Raw genomic sequence first — 24,209 nt, 5'->3', positions numbered from 1 at the left:
TCAGTGTGAATTGACAGGTGAGATTCACTCTAGGGCTGACCTGTGTCTCCATCCAGTTTAATTTACCAGGCCCTGAGGCAGCTCAGAAATGTACTTAGCCTCCAGAGACCTTAATCCCAAAGTATGTTAAAATGCCCTCATCCCCCACTGCTCCTCTACATTGAACCAAAGATGGATCATCTGTCCAGACTGAACTCCCAAGATTGCCCTTGAATGAAGAGTGGGAACAGGCTCACATTTTAATACTCACCACATGGCTTTTGTGGGGGCAGTTCATTTAATACACGAGTCCTTTGAAAACATGGTTTGGCAAGGATGGTGGAGATAGCCTAGTGAGTTAGCTTTATTAAGAACAGGTTAGTTACCTAACGCTTCTAAAAGCACAAACCCTGTGGTTTTTTGTTTGTTTGTTTTTTAACAGCATCTCAGCCCAAGGGAAGAAGGAAGAGACTGATGTAAGCTTGGGATGACATTTATGAGTGTTCAGGGAATGTGGTTAGGAATTTGTTACCCCAGCCTTTGCCTAATGAGAAATGCTCAATGGAAATACAATCAGTGGTTATTCCTGGGGCTTATGTTAGGCATAATAAAGTCTTCAATCTGGGTTTTAATGTTATGTAGGGAAAAAGCAATGATTACTATTGTCTTTCTTACCAAATCGCTATTGTGAAAACTTGGAGTCCCTGTCACCCAGATCATTCTGATTTATGTGTAAAACCTGACCTACCTCTCTCTGGAGATTTATGTCTGCTCCTTGCAGAACGAGTTCCCTCACACAGTCTATGTGACCAGCATAGGAGGCTACCATGAGGAGTGTGGTGCCATTCTGGATGGAGGAGAGACAGGTAAACAGTTAGGCCATTACCAGGTCAAATGCAAAACATCCAGCAGTAATAAAAATATCTCATGAAATACAATACAAACTAGCTAGGAAAAGCAAATTGACAAATTGCAGAGGTTGAAAATTTCAATTTAAAAATTCACTTACCTCCATTACCTTCAGAAAGGCAGTCCAAGTGAACCAGGATTACTGCATTTTAAGGCAACAGTGATGTAATGATCACATTTTATGACTCAGTTAAATGATTCTTGAACCAAAATACTATTATTAAGGCAAAAAAGAGTTAAATGGCACCAAATGGCTTTCTCAGTCTTGAAGTCTCAATGAAATGAGAGATAATAGAAGTAAAAGTTAGGTGCCCCGTCTGACTAGTGGTCCAAGTTCACCTCTGCCATCAACCAACAGTGTCACCTAGGGGAAGTTGCTTATAATTCCTGGGGCTCAGTTATCTCTTTAAAAAGGGGTGTTAGTCTATCTTTTGTGATTGTTGAATAGTATTCCATTGTGTATATATACCACATCTTCTTGAGAAAAGAAAACAAACATTGTAAGAATAAAAAAATAAATAAATACAATCATATAAAATAAAAAGATAAAAAAAGTTAAAAGGGGTGAATGGGATGATTACCAAAATCCCTCCAATTTTAAGATTCAAGGACTTGAGGCACACCATCTAGTATGTCCAGGTAGACTTTTGTAGTTTAATTTACAGTTGTTCTCAATGGCTTAAGATTGCAACCTTAACCACTCCCTGCATATTTAGTGACTAGCCTGTCAGGAGTGGGTGACAAGGAAGAAACAGACAGCTCTGCACCTAAGGAATGTTCACTAGGTACTGGGGGGATAAGCGGCTTCTAGAAGCATTGTTCTTGGGGGATTTTGTTAAGAAATCAGCATAGTTGAGTGGTCATTGATAGTATGATCCGGGGCTGGTTATCTAACCTTTCAAAGACTGTAATATGGAGAATAAACATACCTGCCTTATTAAATTAAATGAAACGTGAGTTCAGGCAATGTACTTAGTCATGTCAGATTAATTCAGTAAGCGTGGGTATTAAAATAATGTTACAATAGTTCAGTAAATGTTAGTTTATCATCCAACTTTTGTTGATTTCTGTGAATAACAGTGCAAAGTCTTGCTTGTTATATATAAAGAATGCAGTGGAGTCAAATAAAGCTAATGGCTTCATGTTACTGCTCTATATTTTTTCTACCCCATGTGATCATAGTTTGTGTTGAATGGAGATATTCCTCTGGGCTGTACTCTGTTATTCAGTTGAACTCCTTCTATTGTATTTTCTAAGATTGGAGGGGTAAACTTGGTATTACTTCCTCTTGTACATGAGAAGTTTTATTTAGATTGCAGATAGAAAAATTTTTGACTTAAAGCCAATTTGATTAGGAAGTGATGAATGTATCCTTTATGTGAGAGGTGAGAACATTTTTTTCTCATGGGTCATACTGGTCTCAAAGTACAAATCAATCACAAATCAGAGGAAGCGCAGCACACCTAATTTGGATATTTAAAAAGAAAATACAAAGTGTTGGGCTCATCTATTTTAAAGGAAAAATGAATAAAACAAATAACAAAAATAATTCTTTATAGGTTGTTTTTCAATTCCATATCATGGTCAAGCAAGAAAAAATTCAGAGGTTGGGACAAAGGAGACAGAATAAAGATGTGGTATCTGTTTACATATTAAGCTACACGAAGGTAATTCTTTTATTTAAAAACTGTTAGCTTGGCTGATTTTCATTCTCTAAAGATTAAAATGGTTTCATTTCATTCCTGATATTAGTTTCTTTAAAATTAGCTGAGGGGCCTCCCTGGTGGTGCAAGGGGTTAAGCACAGCACTATGAAGCTATCCATAGCCTCTGTAGCACGAGTTCGATCCCCGGCTAGGGAGCTGACCCATATGGCACAGCAGACCGCTCCTATCTCAGCCACTCCTCCTCTCAGCAGTGTATTTCAGTCAGTCTGCCTGTTCCCTCCCCCCACCCACTCTGTCTCTGGTGAATCCTCTCACCCCCCTGCACCTCTGGCCTCCACCCAGTTCTTGTATGCGTAAATAAATAAATCTTGAAATAAAATAAAATTAGCTGATTTTGAACAAAGGATATAATGGCTATAAAGGCAGTAAGGACCACAACAAGCAAGGCAGTCCAACACACATATTATCACATCTAGCAAGACTAAGAGAATCTTGCTGTTGTACATCTTTGTAGCAAATGTGTGTCAGAGTTGAGGAGCAAAGCAGAAAAATGTTTATTTACATCATATAAAGACAGCATTAAGCCAGGAGTGGAAGATGAATGGATGTCCACAAATCAAAGCTTTACCATGCAGTGGGTGGCTGATAGATAATGCACTTGTGCTTTAGAATGATATTTCTTGGAAATGTTTGACTGTGGCCACAGAAAAGCCCCTGGGGCCTCTCTCACATCCTACCAGATCTCATAGGAGTTGTAGTCTAGAAACATTTTCTACACGCAGAACCCAGCCTGGAACTAGACTCCATGTTTAGGTGGCATGTGGAGGAGGCAGACCCCATCCCTCAAGCCCCACACGGAGAAATTTTGAAGGGAGAACAAAGGCCCATGTGCTGTTCCCAGATGTCTCCCTGCCTCACAGTTACTACCAATCTTAGATGCCCTTTCAAAATCAACAAGGTGTCTGAAGTGTAGACTTGCTTCTTTGGGTTGAGCAATCATGTGTCCAGAAAGATCCTGAGAAAATGACTTTTTGTTATAAATGAGAAACCTTCTAGAAATGTATCAATATCTGTTGATATAAGCAAATTTTAAACCCAGGCAGCTGCTGGTCATGCAGCAGAGAGACAGTGTGTGAGTACTGAAGGGATAGGAGAGAGCAGGACAGGAGACTTCAGATGGGGGAGGGGCACCAAGAAGGCAGAGTGTGGGGAGTGCTATCTGGGATGCAGGATGTGTGTAGCATGTGAGGTGGCCCTGGGAAGCTGGAAGCCAGGCAGAGGTCATAAGGGAGTCTGCAAAGGGGGACTTCAAGACAAAGGGGCAAAGTGGTCATCCAGTGGCCACAACGACAACTGGTCACCCTACTCCAGTGTGCACGGGGAGACCACTAGCATCCAAGTAAGACCAGGATGACTAGTTCACACATGCCCGAGACTCCATCTGGGTCCTGCCAAGGAACAGATGGTACATTCACATTAGGATAACTGGAAGAGTTTACTAAAGAGATTACGTATAAAGCTGTGCTGCGGCTGCAGTGTAATAACAAAGGACAGTGTAGGACTGGGAGCTAGAGCAGTGGGGCTCCACAGCTCGACCAGGCTTGAAGGCACAGGGAGGGGAGGTAGTGGCTCCTGGGATGAAGAGTGAGGGGGGAGGCCACTGGGCTCCCCAATGTCCCTGCCTCACATGGGATTCCTGCCAACATTCCCACGGGAGAAACCTCTGGAAGCCAGAGGGAAGGGAGTCCACTGGGGGCAGGCCCTTCAGTTCAGACTCTGTGACCCAGAGCAAGCAACAGGGTAGAGTGGATCTGGAGGTGTGAACTGAAGAAATCCAGTGGGCAACTGCCATCTCTCTGCCTTCTGGCTGATCTCACCAAACGTGTGCAAAAGCTGGAAATGGCTCACCTGTTTTCAGGAAAACAATAAGGCTCCTTTGAACACATTTTATTTAAATCTGAAAACCAGAATGGCCCCTCCCTCTCCTGCCTTTTCTCTCTTCCTAGGTCCTCTTTGTTCTCAGAGATGCAGGGACATCCCACAGGAAATCCCTGCCTCAGCGGAAAGGGAATGCTCTCTAGGATGCCTGCCAGTGAACCTAGTATCTATTTGAATTTCCCCTTCATTGCCAATTAGTATATTGATATTTGCAAAAGTAATGAAGGCTAAGAGGCTGGGTGGAAGCTTCCATTTCTCAGTTCTCTCATCCTCACTCTGAGCCCACAGCAGCCCAGTTCTGCTCTATATTATCTCTACCTTTTCACAAAAGCAGTTGGTTTGAATTTTTTGACTCAACACCCCTCTCTCCTTGGAATTTGCCAATTCGGATGCCCAATGAAGTGCCTCTTTCTCTTTAGTGGCCTCCTTTTGTTTGATGCATGTGATTTTGTTTTCCTGATAGGTATCCAAGTTCACCAGGGTACTGTGGACTTTTTGAAAGGGATAAAGCAAGCCAACTCATGAAAAAGGAAATAAGCATTGTAAAGGGAAATGTATTCCTGGGGTGTTCTCATGCCAATGGGGGAAATAGCGTGCTCTTGGCATGCATATACAGACTGAATCCGTCCATACACTGTCCCTGCAGTCCACATCCACCCGACCACTGTTCAGCAACAGCCTGAGCAGCGCCAGGTTTCCTCTCCTTGCTGCCCAGAATGCGGCGTTGGCAAGTGGAGTTTCCTTCTGCAGAGGCAAAATGAAACAGGATCTTAAAATCAACGTTTGTTGACATGACTGCTTCTATGCAAGTATATAGTATCATTCAAAAGGGAGTATTTCCAGATGTGCCCTACCATTTCAGAAATTGTTCCTCCAGCAATAGAAGACTGTAATATACTTGGTAAGGGACTGCCTTCTGTCTTACACCAGATACCCAAGCCACAGTGCTGTTATGAAGTACAAGATCGTTGATAATACAGCACTATTAATACCCTATTTCCCACCAATGTCCTCACTTTCCTGCCTGTGTCTTTGTTCATAGTTTCCTTTTTGCTTGAAATGAATGTTCCCCCATCCTTCAAGGCCAAGGTTCTGCTTAATGCTATTTCCTCCCTGAAACGTTCCCAAATCTGTCTTCACCTCTAGGCAGAGTGGAATCTCCTCCACTTCTGACTTCTCCAAAGAGTTTACCCACATTGTTTCTATGCCCTGAACACTTTCTACTCAATTCCAGCTGTTTGGGTGAGGGCCTCACTTTCCCTCCACCTAATTTTCTTTGCCTCAGCTGGAACTTGCCAGAGGTTTCGGTTGAGTAGAAGGGACTCTGGGCAGAAAATGCTATTATGTGTCCTCGCATGGCTCCTCACTCCACTACTGGGTTATTCTAAGGCTGCAAAGTTAATGTGAGGACCCTATCTGTGGAAGGAACAGCGTGGAAAATTTCTCCAAGACCAGAGTGGTAGAGTTGACTGCAGCACAACTTCCTTGTCTAAAACAAATGAACCTGGATTTGTAGAGACCAATCTGTGGTGGGGCCTGGGGCAAGGATAGACTTTGGAATGTGATAGCTCTGAGTTTCAACCCCAACCTTAGGCAAGGGATGTGGCCCTGGTGAGTCTCAATTTCTTCTTGCTCAGATGAAGATTGTATCACATGCCTTGAAATTTATGGTGTGGACTGAATGATGTAGGCTTAATTGGCCAGCAAAGTGCCCAGCACCTCACAAATGCATACAAATGCTAATTTCCTTCTTTCCACTCTTTGTTACAAAGTTAGAATCAATAGGCAAAATTTAATTCAGAATATTGATACTAATAAAGAATTTTTCTGGTCCAGGAAATTTTCTAGTAGTCAAACTGTTTAACAAAAACACTTTGGGGTGAGGGGGCAGTGGAGCAGAGTGACTTTGAGACACCCATCTGATTCAAGAGTCTTTTATGCCATACGTTTTTTAAGTATATTGATAAAGTATTAAGTATAATGTCTAACTTTACTAAGTTAAAAAGGAAATAACAACTTCAACTTCTCCAGGGAGCCATCTGAAATGAAAGCACAGTGACAGCAGATTTTATTGGTGCAAGGATTGCATTTCAGAAGCCCTTCAAGCGCCTACATGGCTTAGTGGACTTAGAATTCCAGTCTATGAGATGAGAGCATGGTGAAGCGAGCAGAGATAAGCAGATTACAAACATAACTTTGAATAAGTTTCTGGCTCAGTGTGGAGGAAAAAATTCACCTCAAATTCCAGAGGAACAATTGACTTTCCCTGAAGGTGTACATGGACTGTGCCTTGAGTTCTCAAGGCAGACTACAAGAGGGTGTTCACACCCATTATTTGTAGCATTTGCACCAGGCTGGCTCTAATGTTTTAGAAACGGAGGGAAGCAACGATAAGGCAGGTTTGACTTGTATAATAAATCATGACACAATGCCCTTTTTTTATATCAGGATTGCACAAGGCCAGAAATAAGTTTGGGGGGGTAAATTAGGCAGAAGATTTAATACGGACCCTGGAACAGCTCTGCTGGCTTTTCCTGAAACTTGAAAACATGAAAAATTTATTACTTGAGAGTAATAAATTGTAAATAATTTTCAGTGACCTGGTTATGTCACTTTAAGCCCAAAATACCTTTCAAAAACCACTTGCAAACCACACACTTCTATTGTCTTTACAAACTTCCCAATCGGGAGCCTCTTCAGTCTCTAGGGCTAAACATTTTGAGTTCCTATAAGGTCCATTTCCTATAAATGAATCTTTATGAAAAACTGTAAATATTTCCTTTGCGCTCAGGGGTTTGACTTACTAGGAGTGGAGGCACCAGAGAGTAGTCCACCATGCTCTGTTACTTCACATCTCTGATATTAAGTAACCTTCACAGTGGGTTATTTAACTCCTCTCTGTCCTGCCAAAAACGGCAATAATTGTAGTACCTCATTCATGTGTTGTTGTAGGTTAAATGAAATCATATACGTAAACACACTTTGACAGTGAATGCTCAAGAAATGTTACAAATGTGCGGCTCTCACAGTTCTTGCACCCAAGTGGACAGGTGTCCACCAGCATGAACTAGGGGCAGTGGCCCTGGCCAGGGCTACAGCTAGAGGGATGAGTCAACCTTGATCTGTGATGATTGGCTTATTACCCAGTAGGGAAATAAGTCATGTCAAAAGGCTTAGAAGTTATTATCTGTGCTAGAGTAGGAATGAGATACTTGTGGTGAGAACAGAAAATGGTCTATTCTAGCTGAGGGGAAGAGGTGGCCAGGAGTGGTGTCAAAGACAAGGGATTCTTGAGAGAAATTTGGACAGATGAGTAGGGCCTAGGTGACAAGAACCCCTGGCAGACAGGGTGGTGAAGCAAAGACATGGAAGCTCAGCTCACCAGCACTCTGGGAACCATCTCGGCCTTGGATGGGCTGGGGTGAAGGATGTGAGGGGAGGAAGGGAGAAAGTTAGGGCCAGATCCTGAAGGAGCTCCTGTGCCATACTGTGGAATCTGGACTTTTCCGAGTAAGTGGTAGGGAGTCAGGGTTAGGTTTTTAGGTGGAGAAAGACTATCAGGTTTATGTTTCAGAAAGGTCTCCATGGCAGCCTTGTGGAGAGCTGACTGAGGACAGAAGCCAGATTGAGCTTGGTGTCTACAAGGTCAGGAGACAACTGCATAGACCAGGCAAGAGATAAAAAGGGCCTGAGTTGAGGCAACAATAGTAGGATGGGGAGATGAGAGAGACTAGTGAAATTCTCAAGAGTTAAACTGAATAGCTGTAGTCTGTGGAGAAAAGTAGGGAGAGAGTCTGGACTGACTGCCTGGTTGATGGGTGTCATTCATGAAACCCAGAATACGGCACAAAGGCGAGGTTCTGGGGAGAAATGATGAATGCAGCTTTGAACACGTTGAGTTTTAAGTGCCTCTGGGGATTTTAGGTGGAGATGTCTAGTAAAGAAATGGGTTGATTTTCTCATACTGTGGCTGACATTTACTGGAGGGCAGGAATCCTGAGCTAATAGTTATTGCTTCCTCTGTACCACTTGGCACCTCCTTGCATATATGAGCTCATTTGATCCTTGTCACAGTTCAGTGAAGTGGTATATCACTAGCTCATCACATAATGAAGTGAGAAATGACAGCAGGCTTCAGCCTGGCCTGTGAGGCTGCCCTTTCGGTCATTACCCCGTCCAGTCTCCTGCAGAATTCTTCTGTAGACAGTAAGGAATGAGACAGCTTTGGGCCCAGTGACCTCCTCAGTCCTAGCTCCTCTTTCACCAAGATGGAAAGTCCCCTAACCCTCCTCCTCTTTGGGATCTATGCACATCATTGCTGGGATAACGTCCAACCTCCGCTGTGGATAATAAGCACATACTCATAACTGTGGTGGAGTGGAATGGGGTAAGCCTTTTAGCCTTTAAAGGAGATGGTGCACAGGTTGTTAAGTGCTTTACCAGTTATGCTATTACTATTTAAACCCATGGTTTTTCTGACCTCTATAAAAGGCCAGTGAGCTTCCCTCATGCTAGTTGGCCGCCATATTACAAGTTATAGCCACAGAAAGCAAGGTTGAGCTCTTGCTCTGTATCAGGCAGTGTGCTGAGTACTTTCACTGCTCTAACACATTAATTCCCAGAGCAAACCCACAAAGTAGTATTATCATTATTCCCCTTTTTTTGAGAAGTATTAGGTTTATTAAAAAAATTAAGATCCCCTCAGCAGTGTACTTCATCAGTCTGCCTGTTCTGCTCCCCGCTCTGGCTCTGGTGAATTCTCTCACCCTCCCACACTTCTGACTGTACCCAGTGCTTATATAAATAAATAAATAAATCTTTAAAAACAATAAAATAAAAAAATTAAGAGGGATATACAGAGATTTCCCATCTACCCCCTGCTCCCACATACTCACAGTCAACATCCCCATTGTCCCCAGAGAGGTACATTATTATAATCGATTAACCTGCACTGACACGTCATCATTATCCAAAGTCTGCAGTTTACCTTATGGTTCACTGTTGGAGCTGCTGAGGCATAGAAGTGAATTACTCAAGGTTAGAAAGTAAGAGGTGCAGGATTCAAATCCAACCCTGATTTAGTCTAGAGTCTGAGGTCTTATATCTATAAGAGAACCTAATTATAAACTTACACATATACTTCCCCCATTTTCCACCAGAATTTTGGCTCACTATTTATTTGCACACTACTAGAAACTGAGTACAAGAAGGAAAGAGAGGAAACAGACAGAAAGTTGTTACTTGTTCAGAACTGGAATTCTGAATAAAAGCTAAGGGTGGGGGAGAGATTTAAATTATTGGTTTTAAAGAAGGGGTTTTGAACAGTGTAGCGTTCCACTGGTACTCATTAACTCAATTAAGAGTACATCAGCTTTGACAATAAAGAGTTTCTTCGATGTTAGAGGTCAGGAGAAACAACGGTACGAAGTAGGACTGAGAAATGTGCAGAAGGATATTGATGGTCACTCACTGCCTGTTCTAACCCACTATCCCACTTTGTTCCCAGTATCTGAAATTTTCAGAAGGCTTAACAAACATTAAAGAAGTCCAGACTCTGTTTTCAGTATCCTTATACTTTTGTCAGGGATAGGAAACAGAAGAGAAAAAGCAAGTGTTTTGCTCAAGGTTTTCTGTCTTACAGGTAAGCTCATATAACAGCAATTCCAAACTCAGAACTCAACACCATGTTTAAAGTCTGCTTGGAACATTTATGTCCAGAATAGGCAAATCTACCCAGATAGAAAGTAGATTAGCAGCTATTGATTGCTGGGAAGTCAGGGAAATATGTAATGACTGAGAGTGGTATGTGATTTCTTTTGCAGGGGCTGAATAAAATATTCTAAAATTGACTGTGATGACGGTTGCACAACCCTGTGAATATTCTTTTTTTTTTTTTTTAATTTTCTAGAGGCATGTCTTATTTATTTATTTATTTATTGTTTGTTTGTTTGATACATGCACTGGGTACAGTCAGAAGCGTGGGAGGGTGAGAGAATTCACCAGAGCCAGAGCGGGGAGCAGAGCAGGCAGAAGGACCGAAGTACACTGCTGAGGGGAGCAGCGGGCGGCAGGAGAGGTCTGCGCGTCATGTGGGACCCTCCTCTGGTGGCCGGGGAGCAGCCGGGGATCGAACCGGCTGCAGAGGCTGCAGGCAGCTTCGCAACCCAGCGCTCAACCGCTGCGCCACTGGGGAGGCACTAAAATGAAAGCTTTAAATGGGTGCATTATACAGTATGTGATCTGTTTTTCAATAAAGTTGTTGAAAAATATATGACTTTTTAAATTTATTTTCCTGTGGCTCATTCAAATCAGCTGGTTGGCAAAGGGGAGTTGAGTATGTGATAATTTATATACTTTCAGAACAAGGATGGAGCACACAATTTTCCGTACTGGCCAAGGCATGAGCAGTTTCTATCACCAAGATGAAATGTGACACAAAGGTGCTCTATCTTCTAGGGTAAGACATGCTGAAGAACGATGCAGGTGTTGAAAGAAATGGAAAGACATCCCCTGCTCATGGATTGGAAGAATAAACATTATTAAAATGGCCATCCTACCCAAAGCAATATACAGATTCAATGCTATTCCAATCAAAATTTCAATGTCATTCTTCAAAGAAATAGAACAATTATTGATGAAATTCATATGGAATCACCAAAACCCCGAATAGCCAAAGCTCTCCTGAAAAAAAAGAAAGGAATGGAGGCATCACACTCCCAGACTTCAAACTATACTACAAAGCCATAATCACCAAAACTGCATGGTATTGGAACAAGAACAGACACACAGACCAATGGAATCGAATAGAAAATCCAGAAATAAACCCACAGATTTATGGTCAACTAATCTTTGACAAAGGAGCAAAGAATAAGCATTGGAGCAAAGAAAGTTTGTTCAATAAATGGTGCTGGGAAAACTGGGTTGCTACATGCAAAAGAATGAAGCTTGACTACTACCTAACACCATGCACAAAAACCAACTCAAAATGGATTAAAGACATTAGACCTGAAACCATAAAATACATAGAAGGAAATATAGGCAAAACACTCCATGATATGCACATCAAGGACATCTTTACAGACACATCACCCAAAGCAGTGATAGTGAAGGCAAAGATAAACAGCTGGGACTACATCAAATTAAAGAGCTTCTGCACAGCAAAAGAGACAATAACAAAAACAAAGAGAAACCCCACCAACTGGGAGAACATTTTTGCACACAACACTAATGATAAAGGACTGATCACAAAAATCCACAAAGAGCTGATGAGACTCAACAAAAACAAAGAAAATAATCCAGTCAAAAAATGGGCAGAAGAGCTAAAAAGAAACTTCTCTGAAGAGGAAATGCAAATGGCCAACAGGCATATGAAAAAATGTTCAACATCACTTGTAATAAGGGAAATGCAAATCAAAACTACCATGAGATACCATCTGACACCAGTTCGAATGACACATATTAAAAAAACTAGCAACAACAAGTGTTGGAGAGGATGTGGAGAAAAAGAACTCTCCTGCACTGTTGGTGGGAGTGCAAACTGGTCCAACCACTATGGAGAGCTGTGTGGTGATTTCTTGACCTACTAAACATAGAGCTTCCATATGATCCAGCAATTCCACTCCTAGGTATTTACCCAAAGGACACAGAAACCCATTCCAAAGAACACCTGCACCCCTATGTTTACAGCAGCACTGTTTACAATAGCTAAGCTATGGAAACAACCCAAATGCTCAAAAATAGATGACTGGATCAAGAAGATGTGGTACATATACACCATGGAATATTACTCAGCATTCAAAAAAGATAAACACATGCAATTTGCAGCAACATGGATGGCACTGGAAGGGATCATGCTCAGTGAAATAAGCCAGAAAGAAAAAGAAAAATACCGGATGGTCTCACTCATAACAGAAATCTAGAAAACTTAAATAAGGGACCAGGAAAAAGAATAACAATAAGAAAGAAAATATCAAAATCAACAAACAACTATGAACCAGAGACACTCTATGGGGGTGGGGGGCGGGGAAAGGAGGGCTTGGGGTCAAAATAAGGGGGTCGTAATTGTATGCGGGAATATAAAAATAAAATTTAAATACAAGTGGAAAAAAAAAGAAAAGAAAGATGTAGGTGTTGTTCTTTACCTAGTGATGCTTCTTCTATTAAGGTAACCTTCTCTATTGTGTTTGAAGTAGCCCCCCAACTGCAACAGAATTTCACAACCTTAGCCCTGAAGAATAAATCCTGAGTAGCTGAAATAACTGTTGTAAAGTTAAAAGTCAATGTATTGAAACTCATAAACTTTATTCAGCAAAGAAGCTCGGACCTGCACTCTGAAAGTTCACATTTATTTTAAGAACAATTCTAAGAAACACGTGTCTCTTTTTTCCCAAGGAGGATAAATTAGGAGTTGCCAACTGTGAAGGAGGAAGTTTACAAGAGGCAAAGCAATACCAGTGAGAAGAGACTACTGACAGCATAATGGGGAAAGAACAAAAAATAGATGCAAAAGTGTCCCTCAGCCTAGAAGCAAACACCTCTGCGTGTGATGACTCTGACTATGGAGAACAGGCTACATGGTGATTTATAATGCTCTGTTTATTCTCCCACAGACTTGGCCAACAAGGCTGGGCTTTTCTAAATAAAAGCTTTGGAGACCCAAGCTTGGGAAAATGAAAAAAGTTAATCTATGGCTCCAAAGTCAGTGTTAATGCACAGTTAATTAAATAGCTCCAAAATGTACCATTACTATCAACTTTATTGATTGCTCAATTTGGTATTCATAACCTTTATTCTGCCCCTTTGGAATTCCTTTTCATCCTCAATCTAGCACCTTAACCTAGTGCCCACCCCCGTCTCCCCGCCTTCAGCTCCCACCATGCAGGCCTGGTGGAGTCTGGGCCTTCTCCACTCCAGCCCTAAGGTGGGAAACAGGCTCTAGCCTTCCTCTCCTTCCTTCCAGGTACTACCTTTCCAGGTAGGTGCATAAATATCTGCCACTCCCCTGCTCATCCTGTCTCAACTCAAGGCAGATTTCACCTCCTGATCCTTCTTTCTTCACTGAAAATTCAGGCACCTTCCTTCCTACCCAGTTCAATTTCTAACCTCATCGTGGCCTTCACTTCACAAAACACCAACAAAGATGCTCAATCTTACCTCCTCTCCTCTTACCCCAATGGCAGAGATTGTCCTCCGCCTGGCCAGCTAACCCCTGTAAGTAATGAAGCCTCGCTCATCCTCTGGCCCTCCTCATCCTGAGCACTTTATAGGCTTAGTTCAATTCCCTTTCCCCCACTCCCATACCTTCCCAGTACTCCCCATCCTCATTTAAACACTTTTAAAATTGTAAATTGTATATAATTTACATACTACAAGAAGTATGTAATTAAGTAGTGTTTAGGGTAATCTGAAGGTTGTACCACCATTACCACTATTCTAGAACATTGTCATCACCCCCCTAAAAGACACCTTGTACCTATTAACAATCAATCCCCATCCCCCTTCATTCCCAGCCCCTGGCGACCACTAATCGGCTACCTCTATGGATTTGCCCATCTGGACTTCATATAAATAGAATCATATATGCTCCTTTGTGTCATATATGATCCTTTTGTTTCATGTAACAAAACGTCTTCAAGGTTCATCATGTAGCAGCCTCTATCAGTGTTTGATTCCTTATGGCTGAATGATATTCCATTGCCTGGATAGAGTGTGCTATAGATTGAAATTTTGTATCGCCTCAGTCCCCCCACCAGTTATTCAATGTTGAAGCCCTCTCCATGTGATGGTATTTGGTGGTGGGGCCTTTTGGCGATAATCAGGTGTAGGGTAAAGAAAATGTCAGGCTTTTCTGCCCTTCTGCCATCAGGATAGATGATGGATCCTTGTCCTGAATGCATGCCTGATGGCGGGCACCTGGAGTAGGGTGTGGGCATAGGTAGATGGGATTCAGCTGAGCCAAGACTGTGCTTTTAAGGGCGGCGTCACGGGGACGCCAGCAGCAGCAGTAGAAGCCGAAGCCGAAGCCGAAAGAGAAGCCGAGAAGCAGCAGAATGAACGCTAGACAGCCCAGATAGAGTGAAGACTTGCTGGGGGCTGGGAGGCCTGCCAGCCTGCCAGCCCCCCAGCCAGCACTCCTGCCTGCCATATGCCTGGTGAACCCCAATAAAAGACCTGCAAAAAACCACCGAGGACTCTGACTCCTCCTTTACCCGGTCTGCATGGGATCAGAAAACCTGCACTGTGTCCATTCCTGCCCTTTACATCAGGGTATATGAGCTCATGAGGGTAGAACCCCTTAATGGGATTAGTCTCCTTATAAGAAAGGAAGAGATACTAGAGCTTCCTCTCTCTCTCATGTGAGGATGCGGTAAGAAGGTGGCTGTTTACAAGACAGGAAGAGAGCCCTCAACAGACACCACATTTGCTGGGACCTTGATCTCGGACTTTCCAGTCTCCAGGATTCTGAGAAAAAAGTGTCTGTTGTTTAAACTGCCTAGTCTATGGGATTTTGCCAGCCCAAGCTGACTAACACATACCATATTTTGTTTATTTCAATGATAAACAAAAGATGGACATATTTGGGTTGTTTCCATTTTTTGTTATCATAAACAACATTACTATGACAAGTTTTTGTGTGAACATGTTTTCATTTCTGTAGGGTAAGGAAAAATGTCAGCCTTTTCTGCCCTCCCACCATCAGGATAGATGACGGAACCCTGTGGTCCTGAATGCATGCCTGATGGCGGGCACCTGGAGTAGGGTGTGGGCATAGGTAGATGGGATTCACCTGGGCTAAGACTGGGCTTTTAAGGGTGGTGTCATGGGGATGCCAGTAGAAGCTGAAGAGAACCTGAGAGAGAAGCAAAGAAGCAGAAGCAGAGATCACTGGAGAGCCCAGATAGAGTAAGGATTTGCTGGGGGCTGGGAGGCCTGTCAGCACCCTTGCCTGCTGTGTACCGGGTAAATTCCAATAAAAGACCTGCAAAAACCACTGAGGACTCTGACTCCTCCTTTACCCGGTCTGCTGGATATTAGAAAACCTGCCCAGTGTCCTACCTGACCTTACAATTTCCTTTGAGTATGTACCTATGAGTGGAATTGCTGGGTCATTTGGTCACTGTCTATTTGGTTTTTTGAAGAACGACTAGAATGTTTGCTAATGTTTCTGCAATATTTTATATTTCTACCTGCAATGTATGAGAAATCCACTTTCTTCACATCTTGTTATTGCCTGTTTTGTTGACTACAGTACTTTAGTGGGTGTGAAGTGATATTTAATAGTTTTGATTTGCATTTGCCTAAAGCATCTTTTCAGATGCTTATTGACTATGACATCTCCTGGAGAGAAAAGTCTATTCCCATCTTGCCCATTTTAAAGTTGGGTTTTCTGATTATTGTTGAGTTGTCTATCAGCATTTAAAGATGCTCAAGTCTGCCATTTTAAGCAACAAATCCTTGACCAATTCTGGATTCCTACTGCAGTTCAAAAATTCTTGCAGTTTTTTGGGAAAGTATACTCTACACTTGTGGTTTCTACCCACTCTCTTCTTCAGCCATTGCAATCTGGCTCCTGAACCCAGAGCTTCACAGAAAATTGCTCTCAGCAAGGTTACCAGTGGCTGTTTTGTTATTAAATTCAATGGGCACTTTTCAATTTTTGGCTTGTTTGAGTTTTCAGTGGTATTTAACACTGAGTCCCCTTCCATCATTGTTGAAAGATGAGAGACCCTTGACTTCAGTGAGAGCACATACTCTAATTTCCATCTTTTCATGATATCTTTGGGTCATCACAAGGGCTCAATTACCACTTAACACTGCTATCTCTCCTAGACTCCTAAATCTCATCTTTACCTCCTGCCTTGATTGCCCTATTATCTGTCTCATCAATATCTCTGCTTGGACTCCCATCCACTCCTCAACTTTACAAGCCTCAAACCAAATATTTTATCTTTACCTCTCTGGCCTTCCCTAACTCAGTGAATAACATCAGTCACTGAATTCTGTAGGATTGAAGTTACATCCACTCCCTTCAATCCTCTAAGTCTAACACGCAAATCTCATTGAACAAGATGACCTCAACATACTCCTGATTTGTCTCTCAGCTCATCCTCCACTCCAAACTAATTAGAGAGCTTTCTAACATGCAAATCGCACAGTCACTCCTCTGCTTACAGCTACTGTAAACGATGGGACTTGCTGTAAGAGACAGGAGGACAGCGGCTTTGGGGCCAGACTACTACTAGGGTTTGAATCTTAACACTGTTCACTTACTGAGTGCAAGCCTGCGAGAGATAACTTCTCCACGTTTTAGCTTTTTTGCTAAAAGAAGGAGGGAGGGGAGAAGTAGGAGACAAGGAGTAAGAGAGGAGAGTCGGAGAGAGGGAGGGAAGTAGCGCGCGAGAACCAGGAAAGTACCTTCTCCCGAGTCTGCCTAAGGATTCGAAAGATGCACGTGATGCCCTTGGTTCTGAGATGGGCACATTTTAAATGCCCAGTCTATTTTAATTATTGCTTTAGTAAAACCTTCCAGCTGAGGCCAATCAATTACTTCACTTTCATCCTAAAAACGATTTCAATAAACTTATAAGACGAAGCTCCACTTTGGACACTGAAGCCTGATCAGCTGCGGCTCCACTCTGTACGGGTCACTCAGCTTCAGTGCCCAGAAAGGACTCGGGCGAGGCGGCAGCAGAGGTGCAGCTGCATCCAGGGGGAGCGCGTCCCGGGGCCGCGCAGGGCGGCGGCGCGGCGGCCCCAGCCCTCGGGCGCAGAGCGCGGCTGCGGGAAAGCTCCCTCCCGCCCCGCCGTTTCCCGGGCGACCGTCCCAGCCACCCCTAGGCGAGGCGGTCGGGCGCACCCAGCCCGCAGCCTGCGGCGGGGAGAGCAAAGCCCGCACCGCCCGAACGCCGGCCGCAGCTTCGGTCCCCCGGGTCCCCGCCCGCTCCGCACCGGCGGGTGCGCCCACCTCGCCCTGCGGGCCCGCGGCGGCGCCTCCGGGCGGGTGCGGGTCCCGCCGCCTCCGGTCGGCCGCGCGGCCTGGCACCCGCGCCCGGGCCGCTGCGCTCACCTTGAAGGACATCCTGCACATGTCCGCGGCCGCCCGGGCGGCACCGGCGCGCGTCCGGCGGGGCTTCCGCGCGGACCCTCCCTCGGCCTCCCCGGGTTCCGCAGAGCGGCGTGCGCGGCGCCGCGCCCCAGTCCGCGCCCGGCCCGGCTCCCGCGCCGCCGCCGGGAGCGGGAGGGAGGAGGTTGGGAGAAGAAGAGGGTGGGGGATGGGAGGGGCAGGCTGGCGGGGGACACTTAGGCGGCGCCCTGGGGCCCCCTCCACGCTCCGCTCCGGCGCACGCACCGCACACTCAGCACACGCGCGGCTGCCCTCCCAGCGCCCACCTCGCACACTCTCCCAACTGCTCACGCGCGGCGCACCCCCTCCCCACTCACGCAATACACAGACACACTCAACTTTACACTCACGCTCTCACACGCACACCCCCACGCCCACACTCGCTCTCATATCCTCTCCAGACTCTGAACACCCTACACTGCACACTACATCCCCCCGCACAATGCCAGCTCTTCTCCACAGAACCCCCCCCCACACACTCCACACCCCTCCACACGCCCGTTACACAGCCACCCTCGACCAGACACTCTCTCCGAACTCCACATCCTGCCATCTCCGCACCCCACACACTCAGGTTCACACACAGTAGCCCCGCATGCAAGTCCCCAGCCATTCACACACCCTCCGAAAGAGGGTCTTTGTGGCCTCTTTACTACAAGGATAGGAAGAGGATGTCAATGAAACAAGAGGTAAAAAACCCCACTCATCATCCCACCACCCTTTCAAATAGCTAAGTTCATTTTTGCCTTTCCAGGTTTTTTTAAGAATCTTGTTTTTGGTTTTTTTCCCTCCTGGGGAAGGCCCTAGGAGACAAGCCTTTTGAATAGGCAAGTTGTTTTTTTTTTTTGTTTGTTTGTTTGTTTTAAATTAAGCTTTTTTTTAAAGATTTATTTATTTATTTACACAAGCACTGGGTACAGTCAGAAGCGCTGGAGGGTGAGCGAATTCACCAGAGCCAGAGCCGGGAGCAGAGCAGGCAGAAGAACTGAAATACACTGCTGAGGGGAGCAGCGGGCGGCAGGAGAGGTCTGCGCGCCATGTGGGACCCTCCTCCGGTGGCCAGGGAGCAGCCGGGGATCGAACCGGCGCCGCAGAGGCTGCGGGCAGCTTTGCAACCCAGCGCTCAACCGCTGCGCCACCGGGTAGGCCCTGAATAGGCAAGTTGTTAAGTGGTATTTTTCTTTTTGAAGTGAAAGGTAAAATTAGAAATGCACTCCTATCCTCCCACCTTTGATGACCTGGTCACCTCCCCTGGACCTTGTGCTGCAGGCCTGGAGTGTGGCGGGAGCTGTCCACTCCGCAAGCCTGCTGCTGGTCGCCTGACTCCGGCTTGTTTCGGGAGGTCAATGTGGGATGCTCTGTACGCATTTGTTAAAGTATAAAAGGCAATTTTCTTGTCTTTCTAGAAAATTCAAGAGAAAGGAGAAGTCAACATCTCATTCCCACCCCACCAGAATCTATTCATTCTCCCCTCATCTCTGGGCCCCTTTTTCTCTTCTCATTTGCATTTGTTACAAATATTTAATTTAAAAGTTAAAAAATACAGGGCTTCCCTGGTGGCCCAAGGGGTTAAGATGCAACCTCTGCAGAACTAGTTTGATATTCCCCGCAGGGAGCCATCCACATGGCTCAGCAGACCTCTCCAGTCTCCCCCTGCTCCCCTCCCCACTGTACTTTGGTCCATCTGCCAGTTCTATTTCCCCTCTGTCTCTGGTGCTCTGGTGAATCCTCTCACCCCCCTCTGGCCTGTACCCCAACTCTTGTATGCATAAATAAATCTTAAAAAAAAGTTAAAAAATACAGCTACAAATAAAAGTTCATAATGACAATAAAAATGTTTAGTCTTTGTGGATACATTGTATTTCTTTATGTTCAAAGCAGTTTTAAATAAATCATTCCAAAATTTGATAGAAAATTTTAATTTTTAAATCAAGAAAGACTCAACTTTTTCCTTGCCTTGAGTGTCTCTGGATGAAGCAGTTTTGAAGTTACCAAACATTATTATGTAAGATTAGTGGTTGGAGGTTTTGCTTCAATACTTTGGTAAACAAAAGGAAGAAAGGGGGGAAATGAATATTTTGTGTGCTGTCTATGTAACAAAAACTTTCCTGTAAAAATTCCTATGAGATGGCATTATGCCCATTTCATAAATGAAAAAATGAAGGTTCTGAGAGATGAAGTAATTTGCTAATGAGTGATAGGGCTAGGCCTTTACTTATGTCTGTCTGGCTTCCCACTGGGGCACTTGTGGCTCAAAGTTGTTTTTGGCAGTGAGCCTCTGACCAGACTGCTAATGGGATTTTGTCAAAGTCACCTGCACAATATCCCACATACCTGGACAAGCTCATCTTAAAAAAAAAAAAGTCCCCAAACAGAATAAAACCCTCGTGATCATGACCAGATAGGTCCAAAAGTAGCCCATTCCAAAATTTAACAGTGACCCACCATGCCTAATATGCAAAATTAAATCTCGATGACCCCATCATTCCTGTCCAAATAATTTTTCACCTGACCAACAGAGCAACTCCATTCTCATCAGAGGATTCTCCTGGTTATCAGCTTCCCTCTTATTCCTTTGGCCCTCTTCTCTCCTCTGTCTGCCTTAAGCCAAATCCTGACCTACCAAGGGTTACTCCCAGTTCAAGTCCCCTTCCTGCTCCCTGCCCTGCAGCCTTCTGCCCCACTCTGCACCACATCCCTTAACCTTTGATTCCAAAGGGTCTGGCCTTGCCCTTGACTTCATCTCTGTTACTTTTGACTCCTCAAGCAGAGTTTAACTTCTCCAAAGCCAGATCCTATGTCATATTGTATTTTATTTTCTTTAAGGTTTAATTATAGCTGGAGATATGGTAGATAATCAAAACCTACTAGTCATTATTTTACTAGATGTTTCTGTAGTAGTAGATTTGTGTTCTCCCTGTCTACGTGGTCAGAGGCCCACCGTTATTCTCTGTGGACATCTACTACTCAAATGCGTAGACATCTGTGTTGATTTTAAATGAGGCCGTCTGCATTCATTATCACCTTCTGTTCACACCAGCACAGTCTGTCATGTGTTTTGTGCTGTCCCAGTTTATGCTCTAGCAGGACTTGTGTAGACAGAACTGTGAAGTAGGTCATGCTGTTCTACTGTGTCCTCTCCCTCCTCTTTTTGTCACCAAGCCCTTTCACCCCAAATATGAGTCTGCCCTGGACAGCATGTCTATCTATACTCCCTGTCTATCTTCTTCCCCACATCTCCCAGAGGGGAGAATTTACACTAGATAAGGCTTCATGCAGTGGGGAATATAACAGATGCAGAAGTGAAACTTTTTCCCCAACATCCATGGCCCTTTTCCTTTTCCTATCAGCACACAAATTTTGCTTTGTGTATACCCTTCCTTAGGATGTGTTTCAGGGGAGCCCAGCCCTTTTTTCTTTTCAAAGTTCTCTGATGATGCCCGAAATAAATGTGCGCAATGTGGCAAATTCTGACCTTTGAGACAAAAAAGATGTGCTGGCTTCCTTGCTTCTAATAGAGACACCCAGTGTCCTTTCTTCCTTGGGACTCTGTCCTGTATGGATGTGATGGCTGGAATTGCTGCAGCCATTTTGTGATCTATCCCCTAAGGGTGGCAGAGCAAATAGATGGTGTCAACTGAAACTACCATGTCCCTGGACGACTTCTTTTTCTTTTTTTTAAAGATTTATTTATTTATGTATACAAGAACTGGGGTGCAAGTCAAAGATGCGGGGGGGGGGCGATGAGAGGATTCCAGAGACAGAGTGGGGGGCAGAACAGGCAGATCTACAGAAATACACTGCTGAGGGGAGCAGCAGGTAAGACAGGAGAGGTCTGCTGCACCATGTGTGTTACCTCCCTGGCCCGGAATCAAACTCGTGCTGCAGTGGCTGCAGATAGCTTCATAGTGCTGTGTCTTTACCCCCTGTTCACCAGGGATGCCTCCCTGGACTTCTTGTTTAAGCTACTTACTGTTGTTTCTCTATTAGCTGCAGTTGATATTATTTGATATAGGGTGAGAAGGGAGACAAGGGTTCGGGAACTTAACCCATGGTGATTAATGTTTATAATGTGCTGGAATTTGAATGTATCACTATATTTTATTCTCATTCCAAAACTAGCTATTATTTAAATTTTTTTTTTATTTTTTAAAAGATTTTATTTATTTATACAAGCACTGGGTACCGTTAGAAGCGCGGGAGAGTGAGAGAATTCACCAGAGCCAGAGCGGGGAACAGAACAGGCAGACTGATGAAATACACTGTTGAGGGGAGCAGGGAGCCAGGCAGGAGAGTTCTGCCCCGCCATGTGGGAACCTCGCTGGTGGCTGGGATAGAACCGGCGCTGCAGAGGCTGGCTGCAGGCAGCTTCATAGCCCAGCGCTCAACTGCTGCGCCACCAGGGGAGGCCCAAAACAAGCTATTATTGATCATGAAACTGAGAAGCAGAGTGGATGACAAACTTGCTTGTAATTCCAAGGACCAAAAGTAAGATGGTGGTATTTGAGCCCAGGTAATTTTTTTTCCTTCCAGTTTTGCAATTCTTTATTAATGTGAACCCAAGAGCCACTGATGATTAGCACGATCCAATAAAACCAACCCAGGCAAATTTGGCAGTAAAACTCTTGCTCTCTGTCATGATATCTTACCAGTTTTGTATGTACTTGTATTTCCTGTTCTGCTTTTTACAACCTAGGGTTACAGGTAATCATCTTCAAAATAAATGAATTGCTGATAGGGTGCTATAAGAGGGAACTGGAGAATTATATCCAAATGATACTCTTAGATATTAATTACAGTGGACAGTAAATCCCCTTACCTGTGGTTTTCCCTTCCAAAGTTTCAACTGCAGCCAGAAAATATTAAATGCAATAAGTTATTTTGAAAGAATCACCTTCACATAGCTTTATTATAGTATAATTTATAATTGTTCTATTTTAGCATTAGTCATTGTTTCTAATTTCTTTCTATGTCTAATTTGTAATTTAAACTTTGTCACAGATATTTATGCATAGGAAAAAAAAAACAAACCATAGTCTATATTGGGCTTGGTACTATTCTCAGCAATAGTACCAACTGGGGGTTGAGGAGCACATCTCTCATGGGTTTGTGTTGCCTTTGATAGGCAATGTCCCTAACTTTGTTGTCCACTCAATAAATATTAAGGTGGGAGATTTAGCTTAGTCATTTTTTTTCTGATTACAAATCCAGAACATAAAGAAAAGAGATAATAACAATCACCTGTCTTGCAACTTCCCAGTTCAGCCAATTGCCAATTATTTGCTAAATATTTTATTTAGCAAAAAAATAACATTGGAATCACATATATTCTGTTGGTTTTTTTTCCAAACTAAATATGACAATGTGGGCATTTTCCTCTGGCATTAAACATTTTTTTTTAAATAAAATCCTACTTTTAATAACTACAGTTAAACTTATTTGGGGATATTTGATTAGTCTTTCTCTTATCAGATCTTTAAGTTCTAAAAGGAACTTCAAGTATTACTATGAAAATATGCCTCAGTAATTATTTTATACTTAAACTTTATTCACATTTCTTATTATTTCCCCCATAGGGTAAATATCAAGAATTCCAGAGCCAAAACATAGATTTTGTGAAGGTTGCTAATTTATATGTACCAATTGCTTTTCAGAAATGTTATTCGAATTTATACATTCAATCAGACTGGTTAAATTATTATACTGGGGGTTTTTAGACTACTTCAACTGGCTGAATAGGCAGACATTATTTGCACTGAGTTCTTTATTTATAGCCCTGGCAGACAATACGTCAGCCCTCTTAAATAAATGTACAGAACAGAACACGGTAAAAACAAAGTAAGAAATAAAGAAAATGGGACAAACAACAGTTGAAAATAGGAAAGATGATACAAAGCCAGGAGAGAGGGAGAAGACAAAAGAGGCAGGAAGGACACACACTTGGCACTAAGATTTTCGGCAGCCAATGCAGAAGGACATGATTATTATTATGGTACATGAGTGTCCATAAGATCAAAACTCCCCAGATGCATGTGATAAGTTGCACTATTGCAGAGAGAACTGAAGCTGTATAGAGCAGTGCGCAGCTTCCTCAATAATATCTTCATATTGAACATATCACACATCACGCAATACAAAACACATCCACATCAATGAAATTCACAGAGCTATTTGAGGACATTCCTTCATGTAAGCTGACAACCTAACACCAAAAGAATTCAGGAAAAACTCAAAAGAGTGCAGTTTAGGTGCTACATCTGCTGGATCGGCTTCCAGCAGAACAGGGGTTCTATTGACTCTAAGATGGTTTTCTGTAAATGCTGTTCCCCTCAGATCATCCTGTGGCTCAATTTCACATTCATTCTCCAGTGGGTATCTGGAGTGCAGTTGGCTTATGTGTGGAGTTAAGTCATGTAGACATCAGTAGAACTTGGAATAAGTACTTTCTTATAATAGAGCAGACGCTTGACATAAGCTTATATGGGAGAACAATCGCGCAGCCAGGGAGTAGCTAAATCACAGGAAGAACCCTACTGAGCCCTGGAAAAACAAAGTACTTGACCATAGACATCAAGGGGCCATATGACCAGCACT

The 24,209-nt window shown here is 43.6% G+C and overlaps 1 protein-coding gene across 3 annotated transcripts in view; it reads right to left on the bottom strand.

Moving 5' to 3' along the window:
* Window positions 1-17,616, bottom strand: part of ANKRD29 (ankyrin repeat domain 29) — a 54,476-nt gene extending 36,860 nt beyond the window's left edge. For 2 of the 3 annotated variants that reach the window (XM_037508731.2, XM_054694136.1), the window contains exons 1-3: window positions 17,559-17,603; window positions 5,126-5,236; window positions 728-826 (exon numbers count right to left, since the gene is read on the bottom strand). In XM_037508731.2, the coding sequence (XP_037364628.1) occupies window positions 728-826; window positions 5,126-5,236; window positions 17,559-17,579 (231 nt within the window). In that variant the 5' untranslated portion in view covers window positions 17,580-17,603. Of the gene's footprint in view, window positions 1-727; window positions 827-5,125; window positions 5,237-17,558 lie in introns of all 3 variants that reach the window. The other variant, XM_037508730.2, reaches the window with a different exon arrangement.
* Between the last annotated feature and the right edge of the window lie 6,593 nt (window positions 17,617-24,209).

This window comes from Talpa occidentalis, unplaced genomic scaffold (genome assembly GCF_014898055.3).
Source record: "Talpa occidentalis isolate TD23 unplaced genomic scaffold, MPIMG_talOcc4v2.1 talOcc4.13, whole genome shotgun sequence".
NCBI lineage: Eukaryota > Metazoa > Chordata > Mammalia > Eulipotyphla > Talpidae > Talpa > Talpa occidentalis.
The sequence above is the reverse complement of the archived record's forward strand: the minus strand, read 5'-3'. Positions and strand labels throughout refer to the sequence as shown.